This window comes from Hyperolius riggenbachi, chromosome 9, assembly GCF_040937935.1.
Source record: "Hyperolius riggenbachi isolate aHypRig1 chromosome 9, aHypRig1.pri, whole genome shotgun sequence".
Lineage (NCBI taxonomy): Eukaryota > Metazoa > Chordata > Amphibia > Anura > Hyperoliidae > Hyperolius > Hyperolius riggenbachi.
This window is the reverse complement of record NC_090654.1, coordinates 17,099,444-17,116,126: the sequence shown is the minus strand read 5'-3', so window position 1 is coordinate 17,116,126 and position 16,683 is coordinate 17,099,444. Positions and strand designations below refer to the sequence as shown.

At 41.9% G+C, this 16,683-nt stretch overlaps 1 protein-coding gene across 2 annotated transcripts in view; it reads right to left on the bottom strand.

Annotated features, from left to right (window-relative positions):
* CACNA1I (calcium voltage-gated channel subunit alpha1 I) overlaps positions 1 to 16,683 on the bottom strand; it is a 614,989-nt gene that overhangs the window by 80,887 nt on the left and 517,419 nt on the right. For both annotated transcript variants that reach the window (XM_068252020.1, XM_068252021.1), the window contains 4 exons: positions 8,713 to 8,791; positions 8,500 to 8,621; positions 6,067 to 6,387; positions 4,279 to 4,425 (listed from right to left, as the gene is read on the bottom strand). In XM_068252020.1, the coding sequence (XP_068108121.1) occupies positions 4,279 to 4,425; positions 6,067 to 6,387; positions 8,500 to 8,621; positions 8,713 to 8,791 (669 nt within the window). The remainder of the gene's footprint in view (positions 1 to 4,278; positions 4,426 to 6,066; positions 6,388 to 8,499; positions 8,622 to 8,712; positions 8,792 to 16,683) is intronic.

Here is a 16,683-nt window from a genome sequence, read left to right as displayed (position 1 = left end):
TTTATATTTGCGTGCTTACGTAACGATGCAATGTGTTAAGGTGTAACCAGATTCTTGACACATAAACAACCGATTAAATAATGAAAAAGTTATTTTGTAAGAATGTTAACACAACTTTGCTTTGTTTTTTTGGTTTCTTTATAAAATATTAGTTATAGAAAGTAAAATGATACGATAGCAGGCAGCACAGTAGTAGGCATACTTGGCAAAAAAACAAAAATACTTAATGATCATTCTGACCCCACCTACTCTGTGACATCATGCTCTGTTCGTGTTTGTTTTTTGGTCCAGGGATTTTACAAAACCATTTCCACATTGGCAGCTAACAATGTAGAGAATTGTTCTGCCTTGCACCACCCCCCCCGACCCCTCCCACACACACACACACACACACACACACACACACACACACACACACACACACACACACACACACACACACACACACACACACCACACACACACACACACACACACACACACACACATACACACACACACCACACACACCACACACACCACACACACACACCACACACACATACACACACATACACACACACATACACACACACACACACACCACACACACACACACACACACACATACACACACACATACACATACACATACACATACACACACCCCACACACACACACACACACACACACACACCACACACACCACACACACACACACACACACACACACACACACACACACACACACACACACACACACACACACACACACACACACACACACACACACACACACACACACACACACACACACATACACACACACACACCACACACACACACACTGTACACACACACACACACACTGTACACACACACACACACACACACACTTTACAAGCTTCTCTGTTATACAACTCACATATGAGGTTTTTATTCCTTATATTTTTAGTTCTACTTTAAAGTGACACCTGACTCTCTTCTAAAAAAAAAAAAAAATACAATAAACTTATTTACCAGTTGCACAATTTTTTTTTTGTATGTGGATGTTGTTAAGAATTAGCTTTCCATTTCAGTTTTCAAATTGCAGCCAGCTGTTATAGTTTTCGGGATTGAAAGCCTAATATACTTCCTCTTTCTGCATGGGTAACTAGCTGTAGTGGTCAGCAACAAGTGTTGCTTCTTAGCTACACCTGCACAAACTGAGTAATTGATAACAAGTTCCGACACCACCAGTCTTACCATTTAATTGCATATGCAAATAGTGGACATATGCAATTTTAAAAATCCTAAATTATTAACTGAACTGATGAGGTTATATTTTTTCTTAGCAAAGGTGCAATTTCACTTTCATATTGAAACATAGCTAAAGATTCTATTGCTATGAATTACTGAGTACCATGCAGAAGCGCATGTAGTTTTTTAGGCCAATGTGTGTTTTTGAACAGTCTTCTCATTTATATGCATCATAAAAAAAGCACTTTAAGCCTTGTCACTGTATAAAATGACATACGATAATGCATTTTGCAATGAAATGAGAGACAATGTATGTTGTGTATGGCAATGATCTATGAAGCCACTTCAGTAAGTGATGGACAGTCAACATACAAAAAAGGTGTTTTATATAACAAAAACTGTGTGAAGTTAAACTTTGTCATTACTATCTGACCTTCAGTTCAACTCTAGTTATATAAAGACTATCTAAAGTCCATCTATATAAGTCACAGCGGAACAGACTTTATGAAACTTAATTGGTTTTAGTAACTTGGAATATCTGAGAATAACTGGAATTAAAGAAATCTGTGCTGGGACTAAAAACATTTTTTTTTAGATCTGTGACACTTAAAAAAGAACGGTCGCAAAAATCTTATGATTTAAAACACATATAAATACGAAGTACATTTCTCCCAGAGTAAAATGAGCCATAAATGAGTTTTCTCCTATGTTCCTGTTACTTATAATAAGAAGTAGAACTGGACTAGCTCATCTTCTCATAGGGGGGTTCTCAGGGTATTCTTTATTTTTCAAAGCACTTAGTGAATGGCAGTTGCTCCGTCCAACTGCCAAAATAGTGTGCAGCGAGCAGGGAGGCTGGCCAGCATCTTTGCATTAATCATTTTCAGGGAATGTCTTTATAAAGAATAAAGGCCATGCTGAGAATCCCCTATGAAGAGATGGACTTGCCCAAAACCTGTCGGTTCTGTCAGATTTCTACTACCTACTGTAAGTGACAGCAACATAGGAGAAAAGTAATTTATGGCTCATTTTACTCTGGGAGAAATGTACTTCTTATTTATATGTGTTTTAAATTAAACTCTTTAAAGGAATACTGTAGGGGGGTCGGGGGAAAATGAGCTGAACTTACCCTGGGCTTCTAATGGTCCCCCGCAGACATCCTGTGCCCGCACAGCCACTCCCCGATGCTCTGGCCCCGCCTCCGGTTCACTTCTGGAATTTCTGACTTTAAAGTCAGAAAACCACTGCGCCTGCGTTGCCGTGTCCTCGATCCCGCTGATGTCATCAAGAGCGCACAGCGCAGGCCCAGTATGGTCTGTGTCTGCACAGTACACTCCTGGTGACATCAGCGGGAGCGAGGACACGGCAATGCAGGTCGGTGCAGTGGTTTTCTGACTTTAAAGTCAGAAATTCCAGAAGTGAACCGGAGGCAGGGCCGGAGCATCGGTGAGTGGCTGCGTCAACACAGGATGTCTGCGGGGGACCATTAGAAGCCCCGGGTAACTTCAACTCATTTTCCCCCGACCCCCCTACAGTATCCCTTTAAGAAGTGTAAAGCTGTCCTTCATTTGAAAGCCCTTGGAGTTTCGTGTTTTAGTGTTTCATAAAGAGCAGTGGTCGATCTGGAATTTAGAATTCCCATTTTCTTGTGCAATGGGTACGGCTTTCAGACTGGTACAAATTAATCCAAAAACAAAATCTGATTACAGGTTACAGTAAGAGGGAAAGGTGTAAAGGGTGAAGCTGTCTTCCATCTAGTTAACTACAGAGAACAATGAAACACTATAATTATGGACAAATATTATACTAGAAGCAAGAGAAAATTTAAAGGAATACTTTCACATAAAACTGTAAAATCTAAAATACTTGTGAACAAATACTTACAGGAAGTACATTTCTCCCAGATTAAAATTAGCGTACATTACTTTAAATTGTATATGTATATGCATTTTAGATTTTTTTAAATTCAGCGCAAAGTATACAAAAATTATTTTAAAGAAGTGAATTTTTTATTTAAATGTATGCCTCTAAATTGTTTGCATTCTCAATATTTGATGCTTTGCCCAACACGTTTTTAAAATTATTATTTTCTAAAGCTGAACATAATATGTAATATTCAACATAATCAACCACACAGTTTGCCATATTAGCAGTCTAATATAATGTGCAAATCTTTTAAACTTGTCAATAAAATGCCCTTTAAGCCACCAGCAAACAAGAAAATGCTCAAAATAATTTTGATAGTACTTTTTAACCTACTTTTTTTTTAGATTTAAAGTGCTGGAAAGTTATTTAACCTCTTGAGGACTACGGTCTTAAACCCACCTAGAGATCAGGCCATTTTTTTTACAAAATCGGCCACTGCAGCTTTAACACACAAGTGATCCCCCTCTTTTCTGCCCACCAACAGAGCTTTCTGTAGGAGGGCTGTGATCGCTCCCCCAATGGTTTTTTTTTTTTTACAAATATTTGTGTGTTTATTTTTGTAATGCATGTTGCTATTTCTTTTATTATTTTTTATAGCCACCCTCCCTCCTTCCCCCCGCCAGCCAATCAGCCTATGACAACAGATCGCTTCCCTGCCTCCAGAGTGGACAGCCTTGTCATACGGGGGACAGCCGTGTGACAGGGCTGTCCACTCTGGAGGCAGGGAAGCGATCTGTTGTGCCTTAGATCGCAGCGATGTACAGCGTTATTATATGGCGGTTACGCTGTCTAACAGTCTGCTAGAAAATAATTTTCATCTTCTGTTTAAAATAACTTTTTCAGCACTCTGCATGCAAATGAAAAAGTACCAAAAAGTAGGTGTAAAAGTACTGTCACAATTATTTTGAGTATTATCTTGCTTGCTGGTGGCTTATTTACAATGTGGCATTTTATTTACAATGTGAAAAGATCACCTAGGAGAAAACGTGAAATGGATCAGGGCCATCATGTCTATTTAACATCCAATCCCTCTCACGGACTTTTTTGAGGCATAAGGAATATTCTTAACTTTTTTTTTAATTTAATGGTTGATACATCTGCCTTGATATTGTTTAATTTAATTTTTTTTTTACCTCCTGTTTGTCATGGTTGCATTTTTCACATACTGCTGGTGAGGAATAATGATGGAAAACAGATCCAGATAAATTATCAATAATCATCAATTCCCCTTCGAATGAATCTTTAATAATTAATGAAACACTGTCCAGCCACAAGTTCTCCTGAAACAAACAAACAATGGGCATTAGGTTTGCTGTATATCTTAGGTACTTGTATAATATAAAGGAAATTTCCACCCTAAAAGGTGACCAAACACAAACATGGTTCAACCAAATTGTAAGACTTTCAGAATTCTTTAAAAATAAATAAAATAATTAATTGTTCAGGAAAAACTGTATATATATTTTTTTGTTAATCAATAAACCTTGACCAAGTTTCTTGAATTTTTCAGTAGCTGTCTGAACAGTCATAGTGGAAATTTTGACACATTTTGAGAATGTTGAATCATCTATGAGCTGAACTATGAACCAATGAGAAGCACAAGAGTATATTTACCACTACCCTTACCTCACTCTACCAGGGACATGTTCTACATGGTCACAGCGTTCTTAAGCTGCCTAAACGCTTTGAGTTCCATTGGATAAAATCCCTTTAAATGGTTTTTTATCTCATTTCAATCTATAATAAAATTTTAGTTTTTGGTTTTGTTTTCATCAAGTTGACTGAGGTCACTCAGCAAGCCTGGAGCTCTAGCAATGAGTTAAAATGCTACATGAAAGACATGAGGACTGAAGATGGACTGCGGTGAGGTAGCTATAGTTTTCAGTACACTTCCAACATGTGCTATGCATGAGCCGTGGCTAGGGCCACACATTGGGTGGGTTAGCCTATTGGTGGGACATAGCATTTGATACCATATTTGTATCTTACTGATTATCCCTACTGGTGAAAAAAGGAAAAACTAGGAGGACACAACAGTAGGATGGTGAATAGTTGCTATAAATCAATTTAGAGTACAGGGCCACATCTAACACAAGGTACTTAAGTTAAATTTTTAGGGCAGATGGTTGGGGGAGGCAGACTGAGGCACTTGATTCTGGCTCTCTCTGACCAAAAGGCACTTTTGTGGTTATAATTGACCTGATGAAGCAGGTGACCTGATGAAGTAGGAAATGCCTGTGAAATGCACTGTCTGATACTTTGTGCCATAAGCTCTTGAATCTTAATTCAGTTACACCGGCAGTTGTGGATGCTTTGATATCTATGGTAGAAGTAAGCCACCTAAACCTCTCTTTTCTTATCAGTTTTTAATTGTTTTTAGGTACCTCCATCTACCAATTGTTACTTATTAAACCTCAAAGGGAGGTTGTATTTTTAGCTTAACTCTTATTCTGAGGACCTACCTAACTCCCACGAGTGTGAGTCTGACCTTCAAGGGTCCTCACGGGATGGGAATTCCTCCGTAAGCCTTATCGATGGTTTCAGTTCTTTTGCCATAAGAAATTTAGGAGTGACTCTCTTTACATCCCTTATCCTGATGTTTAAAGATATTGCACTATTGGCTCCTGAAATTTTGTCTCTGAGTTTTCTCGGTCTATGGATTGCCCTGGTCCACCCTTCTCCAGATACTGCTGTCCATGTACTACCAGGTCTGCATGTTCTCAAAACAGACCTGTGTGCATGCATACAGGAGAAATCAAGAACCATCTGTACATGGTAGGCATTATAATAATGGAGGGAGGTCTGCTAAGAAATAAACTATCACCAGTTTCCACATTATTTAAGCTGGGCACAAAGCAGTCATCTGGTTATGAATCCAGATTCTATCTGAAAGCAAGCACAACTGAAAGCCAGGTTCTTACTTGAGCAGGCGAAAAGCATCTCAAGCTACGATGTCCCTCAGTGGCAGGTCTTCCTCCACGTCCCCCATTATCTAAAGGAGAAACAGGTGACGCCTGAGAACAGAGTCCATGGGCCAACTCCATCTCGATCTCCGCATCCAGCTCTGCGTCCTCCTGTGCTTCTTTATTGCTGTCATCTAGGTGCTTCATCAACACAGCAACCACCACGTTTATTAGGACAAACTGAGCTGTGAGCACAAAGCTGACAAAATACAGAGGGGAGATGAACTGCAGGTTGCTCAGGCAGCTGCGGTCATCGTTAGTACAGTCACGCAGCGTATCCTGTTGAGGCAGAAAATAAATAAATCAGTAATAATGTGTTATTTTAGGGATTCTAAAGCAAAGCAGTCTATTAAAGTAGAATTCCCTGGAACATCAAATAAAAAAATATTCCAAAAGTTATATCAGTTTTGTTAATCATTTCTGAACACCTTTCTTCCCCATTGCTTTTAATCCGCTTTACAGAATCAATTAAATATGCTTTTCCAGCCCCTGGACAGTTAGCGTGTCTTGGCCTCAGTTTAGAAGACCTGCCAGGAGGTAATACTGTACCTGTTGCTCTGCTAACAAAGATAAGCGTGTTCTCTAAGAGTGGATTCTTTTTATTAGTATAAATATCAGCTTGTACAATTTGCTACTGGAACTTGGCTGAGGCTGCCGATGATGACTGCCTCTGTCGAAAAATCTGGCGGTACAGCGTCCCCTGATGTGCGTACGAATATGTACGCCACCAGTAAGGTAGGCGCAGCCTCGAATCCCTGGCGGTAGAAAAAAATACTATTCCCCCTTCGAGTCATCTCAACTCGGAGGGAGAAGTCATTTGGGGTCTGGTGATCTGTGAATTACCCTTACGCACCCCGTACAGTATAACATTACTGCTATGGGGCGCCTACTTTCGGTGCTTGGCTCTGAGTGCCATGCATCAAAACCACCTGCTTTGCCTGATGTCCCTGATGCCTCAACTAGAAATCGGCTCGGCGGATCAATTCCACTGAGCGCCAGCCGAGAATGGGTGGATTTTTGTTATTACAGGGGACCGGGCAATTCTATAGTTAAGTATTGGTAATACTTTATTTCCAATATTTTAACTATTGGCATTAATTAGTAGCCAATTAACCGGACACCCTCACAATACATACTCTGGCCCCTTAAGGACCAGAGCCTTTTATTTTAATTTTTTCTTTGAGATCACTGTGATTGGCTCACAGTAATCACAAGGATGGCTCCTGACCGGGGCACGGAGCTCAGCTGCTAACAGATAGCTGAGACAAAATTGTGTAGAAACTGGTATATTTCAACATCGGGAACTAATTAACGTAGCCATTTACCTTAACTACCTAACAACCGTGTCACGCCAATGGGCGTGAACGCGGCTGCAGCCCTAGGACCGCCTAAAGCTAATTGGCATCAAGTCTTGGGGCCGGCTACTACAGGAGATCACGTGCACCTCCTGCTTGAGAGGCGGAGTTCCATCCCGCCTTCAGTCTCCGAGCAGTGATTGCCACTCTGGAGACTGTTAGACGTGAAACCGCCGTCTTTTAACTAAGTACAGCGGTGCAATCCACGGCAGCGCTGTACTGGGGACAGCCGTGTGACATGGCAGTCCCCCTGAGGCACTAGAGAGAGATCGGCTCTCATAGACAGAAGCCTATGACAGCCGATCGCCAGGATTGGCCGGCTGGGGTAGGGAGGGGTTTGTAAAAAAAAAAAGAAATGGTAAAAAATAATACAAAAATAAAGAAGTAAATATTTATTTAAAAAAATATAAACAACTGGGGGGCGATCAGACCCCACCAACAGAGAGCTCTGTTGGTGGGGAGAAAGGGGGGGGGGTCACTAGTGTGTTGTGTTGTGCGGCCCTGCAGCTTGGCCTTAAAGGAGAACTGTAGTGAGAGGGACATGGAGGCTGCCATATTGATTTCCTTTTAAGCAATACCAGTTGCCTGGCAACCCTACTGAGCTATTTGCCTGCAGTAGTGTGAATCACACCAGAAACAAGCATGCAACTAATCTTGTCAGATCTGACAAAAAATGTCAGAAACACCTCATGTGCTGCATGCTTGATCAGGGTTTGTGGCTAATACTATTAGAGACAGAGGATCAGCAGAACAGCCAGGCAACTGGTATTGCTTAAAAGGAAATAAATATGGCTGCCACCATATACTGTACATCTCACTACAGTTCTCCTTTAAAGCTGCAGTGGTCTTTTGTAGGAAAAATTGCCTGGTCTTTAGGGGGTTTTAGCACTGTGGTCCTCAAGAGGTTAATAAATAAATAGATGCTAATCCTAACTTGCTTTACATCTCCATTTAGAGAAATCTCAGACAGAGAGAAGATGAAAAGTGGCTAAATTAGGCAGTAAACGGCTGTCTGTGCACATCAATGCATTTTTACCTTCATTATTCCATTCCAATTATCTCCTGTAGAAACCTGAAAAAGAGTCAAGAAGGCCATTCCAAAGTTCTCGAAGGTAGCATGACGACTCATTCCTTCACAAGGATGATCATCGTTGCACACTGCGGAGGAAGCAGCGAGAAATGCAAATCACCAGCGTCATTCGGCAGAGAAAGAGCAATTATCTCGCACTCATTCCAAAAGTATACATACCGAGTTTACCAAACAGCTCTACACCTAGAGCGGCATAGATAAAGAAGAGCAGCATAAAGAGAAGTCCGAGATTTCCTACCTGAAACGATAGATGGAAAATCAATTAATATATTTTATTGAATCAGGCCCGGAGCCTATAGGCACAGATGTCCTGACGCTCTATTTGTGAGGTCCTGATTTGCTGTGATGACTTCCTGGTATAACACATGATCAGGACCAGCAAACCAGAGCCTTACAAATCTATCATCTGATCAAACTAATCACATGCTTCTCCATGAGTTCTCCAAAGCAGGGCCATCCCTAGTAGCTACAGGTGCCCCTTAGTATTAGGTAGACAGAAGTATCTTCAGTACTAAGTAGCTAGAGGTGTCCCGTAGGATTAGGTAGTTAGAGGAACCTCAGTATTAAGTAGCTAGTGATGCCCCTGACTGAAGGGAGATCTGGTCAGTAGAATGCAGAGAGCTGGGTTAGTAACCTCTCATTTACACTCTCACCAGGACTCTGCATAAGGAAGGAGGGAGGCACTTGGGGAGGGGAGTGAGCTGCCATACCATCATCAGGCGCCTGTAGGCGCGTGCCTACATGCCTTATGGTAAATGCGGCCCTGTATTGAATAAACACTGACATTTCTATAATAATAGTACTACACTAACTTCAGGCCTAGCTATAGTGGGGAGGTAAGACATTTTTTTAAATCATTAGACTAAAGATCAGAGAAATGATTAAAATTTCATCTAGGACTTCTCATGAGCAGCCCCTCTCCTTTGGAACTCTCTCCCACAGCCTGTTTGTCATGCTCCAAGCCTGGAAATCTTCAAACATACTCTCAAAACTCACCTTTTCAGACAAGCCTATAATTTGTTATAGCTAGCATTGGAGATTAACTTCCTCATCCACCAAGCCCTGTGTCTCCTTCCCTATTGTTTCCAACCCACTAACCTCTAGATTGTAAGTTCACAAGGGCAGGGACCACCTCCTATTGTTTCTTATTTTGCTGTAATTTGCCATATTAACGTGTAACAACTTTAGTGATAACTTAATATATGACCCTTAAAGGAATTACGAGGCCAAATATCAAAAAAAGACAAGTACCTTAAACACTTTTAAATGCACGAAGGACGCCGTCCGCGTCCTCCGTGCAGTTCCGCCGGGTCCCCGCAGTCTGATCGCCCCCCGTGCCGCTCCCGACCCCACAGACGGGGTCGGGCTCCCCTTCCTCTCATAAGATGGCCGCCGGAGCTGGCCGTGGCTGCGCAGTCCGCATACACGTTAGTGCGGCTGCGCAGGTCTAGGGCCTCCCCCCTCGATCCACACTTCCTAGTGATTGAGATTGGCCATATTTCAAGATGCATGTGATTTGCACTATATTTGCATTCACGCAGGAATTTTTTGCATTTTATTGACCATTTCAATATCAGTCCATCAGTCTTCATTTAAACATATTTTAATAATGTGAATATAACTCATTGGCACTTGACACTGAATCTGTGGGTATAACGTATGCATTGTACAGTACCGCACAGCTTAGCTTGCTTTCTTATGATGGTAATAGTAATGCTTATTCGGGTATCGCAAGATTAAAATCGGATGTCTGTGAAAAATACTGTATTACCGCAACTTTAATTTTACCCCAATCATAGAACTCAGAAGCACTGGACCAATCAGAGAATGTAAAGTCAACTCGGAAGTATTTGACCTATCAGAAAATGTAAAAAAAAATGACCAAAATCGGAAATAATCAGAATCGGTTATCGACAATGGAGGAAAATCGGACTTTCCACAAAATCAGAAATCAGCATTTCCGCACCGGGGAGGCATCACACCCATATGAATGCACCCTTTGTGGGAATAATGCATGACATTATTATATCTGGCTGGATGGTGTAATGGTTAAGGGCTCTGCCTCGGATACAGGGGACAAGGGTTCGAATCTCGACTCTGCCTGTTCATTAAGCCAGCACCTATTCAGTAGGAGACCTTTGGCAAGTCTCATTAACACTGCTACTGCCTATAGTGCGCGTCCTAGTGGCTGCAGCTCTGGCACTTTGAGTCCACCAGGAGAAAAGCGGGATATAATTGTTATTTGTCTTGTCTTGACATCTTTATGCGATTTTAGGTTGCATTATAACACGCTGTAACACATATAGTTTGGTTGTTGGTTCTGATCCTATTTTTGTGTCCGTTGTTTCCTAGTGCAGTTACAATTCCTGCTGTAGATATTTTTTAAAATTGTGCTTTGTTTTAGTTTCCACTTCCATCATGTATTGTTCCGCACTGCTATGCCCTACTTACCAGCAGTGAGATCTTATCATCATATTTTAAGTGTTATTTGTATGTCGTTCTATTGTTCTATAGATATTATTGACTTCTCTAAGGTTTGGCACTTTGCTCCAATCACCATATATCCAATTTTTGTCTTTTTGGAAAGCAATCATCACCTGGGTTGGGTTCCAAGCTGTCCACCTCATGGTAGGACCTGGAAAATGTCAAGTAAGGGATTGCTTGTAGTGGAAAAGTTTGGTGAGGACTTTGCTAGGCCCCTCAAGCTGTTACAGTAGCCATGATGGCCTGCCAGGAACCTTGAACACAATGACCAAAGCAAAGTCAGTGTGAAGTTGCAGGTCTCCCATCAGAAGCCTCCTTGGGTGGTGGATAAAAGAATGTTGGATAGTCATAACAAGTAGGGGGTGATACAGGGATGACCAAAAGCTAGCACCGCTTCCTTCAGGTAGAAGTGGAATTCAAAAGGCTAAGGTAAGGAACCCGAACAGAAAATGAGTATGCCCAAAAGGTTTAGGTGGCAGCCCCACCACCAGGATCGGGTGCTGAAGGTAATAACCTAGACACCTTAAAGAGAACCTGTACTGAGTAAAAATATTTAAAATAAACACATGAAGTAACTTCAAATGAACATTACATAGTTACCTTGCCATCAGTTCCTCTCAGAAGCTCACCATTTTCTTCTGACAATAATCCCTTCCAGTTCTGACAATATTTTGTCAGATCTGAAATATATCAGTTGCTGTCAGTAAAATATCAGTTGCTGTCAGTTATAGCTGAGAGGAAAACTGATGTACCAGGTAATGTCCATGTTTCCCTATGGCTCAAGTGGGCGATGTTACAGTTTAACTGTGTGCTGACCAGAAAGCTGTTATGGGTAATGGCCATTTTCAAAATGGAGGACGGAAAATTCCTTTGATCACAGTGAACAAACAAGGATGCAGGACAGAAGAAAGACACTGATGAATAGACTACATGGAAGGTAAGTATGACTTGTGTATGCTTATTTTGACTTTTCATTTTCAGTTCAGGTTTTCTTTAAATTTACTGTATTTTTCGGACTATAAGATGCTCCTGACCATAAGACGCACCTAGGTTTAGAGGGCAAAAGCCAGGAGAAAAAATATCTACTACACCTGGTGCATCCATGGTGAAGGGGCATCTTGTGGATTATGCCCACTTTGTATCTCATGCCCGCTTTTACCTTTTTGGTCTCCCTGTGTGCTCCTCTGTCCCCCTTGTGTCCTCCTGTGTCCCCCAAGTGTTCACCTCTGTCTGCCTTGTGTCCTCCTCTATACCCCTTTGTGTCCCCCTTATGTCCTTCTTTATGACCCTTTGTGTCCCCCTGTGTCCTCTGTTTGACCCCTGTGTCCTCCTTTGCATGGGCACAGTACAGAGAGCCCCCGGCATTGCGGAGGGTTGGAGGTTCGTATTGGCAGGTGTTCACAAGTCAGGAACTCCCTGCATTTGGAATATAAGACGCAGTGACTTTTTTCCAACACTTTTGGTGGAGAAAAAGCAAGTCTTTTAGTCCAAAAAATATAGTAATTGTTACTAAAACTAAAATGAATCATCACCTGGAGGTCGTTCCATGTATCTGAATGGTGACTAGATCAAATTCTTCATCCAACGTTATAGTGGTTATCTTGGAGACAGTCAAAGTTTGTGAGTATATTTTACTTTATACCGAGTAGAGCTGGTTAATGAGCAAATAATTTGAGGTTGATGCAGGATAATGCAAATTCTATATGCAGATTTAGGCAGCTTGAAAATGTACTAGTCAAATTCCCCTTTGGTGTCTCATTGACCATCCTAAATAACCACTTGTTTTGAAACTGCATAATTGGTTCAGTCTTGTCCCTTTTCAAGACTCTAATCCTTAATTTTCTAGACACCGGGCCTGATGCTATTCCAGGTGATAAGTAGCTTGCAGATGCGAGCTACTTATCACCTTGCCATCGCACGAGGATTACCGGCAAATCCTATTGCCAGTTTCACTTGTGCGATGGCCGATCGTTAGGGAGCATTACTCAGGCGAAATCCTGAGCGATGCTCCCTATTACCGGGAGATGGGGAGTGAGGTTTTCGCTCCCCACGCATGCGCACAACTTGCCGAACATCCACCGCCATCTTCCGCCGCTGCATCTGGGGGTCTCCTTTAATAAGGAGACCCCCAGAGCTCCCCGCCGGCCGCCGCTTGTCTCCGCAACCCCCCACAAAGTTACAAAGCTACAAATTGCTTAAATTCCTTACCACCGCTTTACACCCGTCGGCCGCCGCATCTCGCCGCAAGTCCCCGCTGTGTCCCCGCTGTGTAATTACAGCGTACGGCAAAGCATCTTTGAATCAGCCGCCGGGGCTCCCCAATGGTTCACAGGCTGAGCCATTTTCATTGGTCCAGCCTGTGAACCAATGGGGAGCCCCAGCAGCTGATTCAAAGATGCTTTGCCGGGACTCTGTTCTTAGTGAGTGTAATTACAGTAACTCGTACACTGTAATTACACAGTGGGGACTTGCGGAGAGATCCGGCGGCCGGCGGGTGTAAAGCGGCGGTAAGGAATTTAAGCAATTTGTAGCTTTGCAACTTTGTGGGGGGTTGCGGAGACGAGCGGCGGCCGGCGGGGAGCTCTGGGGGTCTCCTTATTAAAGGAGACCCCCAGATACAGTGGCAATGTCGTGCGTTAGCATGTTTAGACCTGCTTTTGCAGGTCTAAGCTAACGCTCATGTCTGCCAGGAAGCATCGCTTCCCGGAGGCATGCAAAGTGTAATAGGATAGGGTGTAAGGAACTTGCTGGGCGATAATATCGCCCAAGCGAGTTCTTTCAGCACCCTGCCTAGGGCTAAATGCAATTGGATCAGGCGTTTAGCACTGGCGACTCTGACAATTGCATCAAGCCCACTATGTACAATCCATAACAAATCCATTTTCATGCCCACTTCAATTGTTTTAGCAGTGAAGTGTGCTTTATAGGAATCACCAGAGGTTCCAAAAGCGTTAGGCTAAGGAAATTCTATGGCAGTGCTTCCACAGGAGTGATTGTGATTTGTCAGAAAATGAGATTTGGCTTATTTTTAGGAGCAAAATCACTCTAAAAAACGCTAGCATTTTTGAGTGTGATTTTCAATCTCTAGTGGGCCACAGGGTATCAGGCGCATGCGGCTCCTGGACAAATAGGGCACCGCCATTGACTCTCATTGAAATTATCAGCTCCCGATTATTATTGGACTTTGCTTTTTCCCTTTGCTTTTGGTGTCAGTGTTCGGGCGCCCGGCAGGGCACAATTTGGCAACCAATAATTATCATTTTTTTTACAGAGTTTAGGCATCAGGAAGGACCTTTGTTCAGGGTGCATGGTTAGGGTAAGGCCACATAAAGATTGTGTGTGTGTGTGGGGGGGGGGGGTAGGTGTCAGGAAGGGTGGTTGTGGGGGGGTTGGGATTAGGCATCAGGAAGCATGTTTGGGGGGGACAGTTATGGTATCAAGAAGGGTGTTGGGTGGTAGGATTAGGCATCAGGGAGCAGGGCTCTGTGTGAGAGTAGGATTAAGTTTAGCTATAGTGAGAAACTGGAAAAGTTTACCGATACTTTACTATCAAAAATTGACACTTTAAATGGTAGAATATCAGTAAATGTACCGATATTCTACTATCTGCAGTTTCCAGGCACCTAGTTTTCCTTGGCGCCCGTATTCCACGTATGCGGTCCCAAGCTTAATGGTGCCCATACATGGTACAATGTTTTCATTGTTTTTTTTTTCGATTAGACAATTTTGTTCAATTATCCCGTTAGATCGAATATAAAGATGTTTTTCAACATGTTCGATCGGATTTTTGTTGAAAAAATGGGATAATCATTCATTTTTTCTTGATCGAAAAACAAAAAAGATTATTTTTGACTTTCATTCGATTACATCGTTTTAGTTGAATACATCGGAAAATCAAACATTTTTATTGTACCGTGTATGGGCACTTTATGATGGATTTTAACGTTTATTGGTATTCCAATAAATCTTGTATTTTTTCAGTCAGTGTTGTAGATTAAGTTGTAGCAAGGCCTCTTACAGTCTATGCTAATACACTGCAGATATAACTCCTCCAATAAGTGCTTAAACTCAAATTAGATTTCAGATAATTATACTTGAAGCATAATAAAATAAATTTAATTATTTTTGAAGGACTGCATAACTGGTTAAAAGGTTGCTTTTCAGATTTACCTGCATTGCTAATTCCGCTAACAAATCAGAGGCATTAAGTTACAGCATTAGGAGGAGGTGGCGGATGTTGTTTTCAACTTGGTATAAACAAAATGTACTCAACAAGGACTCAATATAAAAGGTATCCAAGAAAATTATTAACTTTGTAATTGTCTTCACACATGTTTTTTTTTAAACTAGTGGTTTAAAGTGACCTGGCTTTTTATTTATACATTATGTGGGGGGGGGGGGGGGGGTCTTTGGGTGGTAGTTAAAGCTAATGTTAAGCCTGAAAAAAATAAATTAAAATTAAACAAATACTCACCTATGGAGATGGGAGGCTCTGTCCTATATAGCCTTCCCATTTATCTTAAGGTCAACGCGTTCCAGCGCTGTTACCAGGTAAGCAGCATCTGACCGATCAGTCGAATACTGCTCTTCTTCCACCATGAAAGGCTTCAGAAGTCGTCGGGTTGGATGAGGAATGTATTGATTGGGATCCATCGAAAGTGTTGTTGCATGATACATCAAATTCTATTAGTAAATATAAGGGATCGATTGTTCCCCAATGGTTGATAGCTGCTAAAAGCTTGATTCCAGTTAAGTGGAGATGTCAGGATCCTCCTACCCTCAAAGATTGGATTGGTAAAGTTAATATGTTGAAAGCTCTTGAAAATTGCTCTTCAGCAGGTTAAGTTGGGGGTCTTTAATGATAAGTGGAGAAGTGGTTCATGTTTTAAGATATGGTAGAATATGGGAATAGGGTGGAGATGTAGGGGAGGAGCCTCTTGATGAGGGATATGTGATTTATTATTGGGAGTAGGAGACATATTGTAATCTGTGGAATGCGTAGTCCTTGTGTGATTTGTTTATCGTGTTCTGGTCAGGTGAGGATTATGATGTATAGATTAGGAGGGGGAGGAGGGAGGTAAATGTTTTCCTGTGATTAGTTTTGTTTGTTTTTTATTTTTGATCTCTTTGCATGTTAACATATTGAAGAAATGGGCGGAAGGAGTGTTGTGTTCTTTGATGGATATTGTTGATTTTCGAATGTATATGGATACAGTCTCCTTTCTTCAATAAATTATGTAAAAAAAAAAAAAGTCTTCGGGAGCCCGAGTACTCCCAAAAATGGGACGCTCTGTATTGGGCATACATGAGCGAGGAAGGAAGCGCTCGCGCATGCATAGTATGGAGCCACCCGTCTTCGGGATTCAAGAGTACTCGGGCTCCCGAAGACTTCTGAAGCTTTTCGTGGTGGAAGAGGAGCAGTATTCGACCGATCAGTCGGATACTGCTTACCAGGTGACAGTGCTGGAACTATGAGAGGAATGGGAAGCCTCTATAGGACACAGAGCCTTCTCCATAGGTGAGTATTTGTTTTATTTTTTTCTCAGGCTGAACATTCACTTTAAAGAGAGTTTAAAGACTCCACACAAATCATGGGCACAGGATGTGGGGAGGAGTCCCTTGTCATTAATGTTCAGACACATGTTA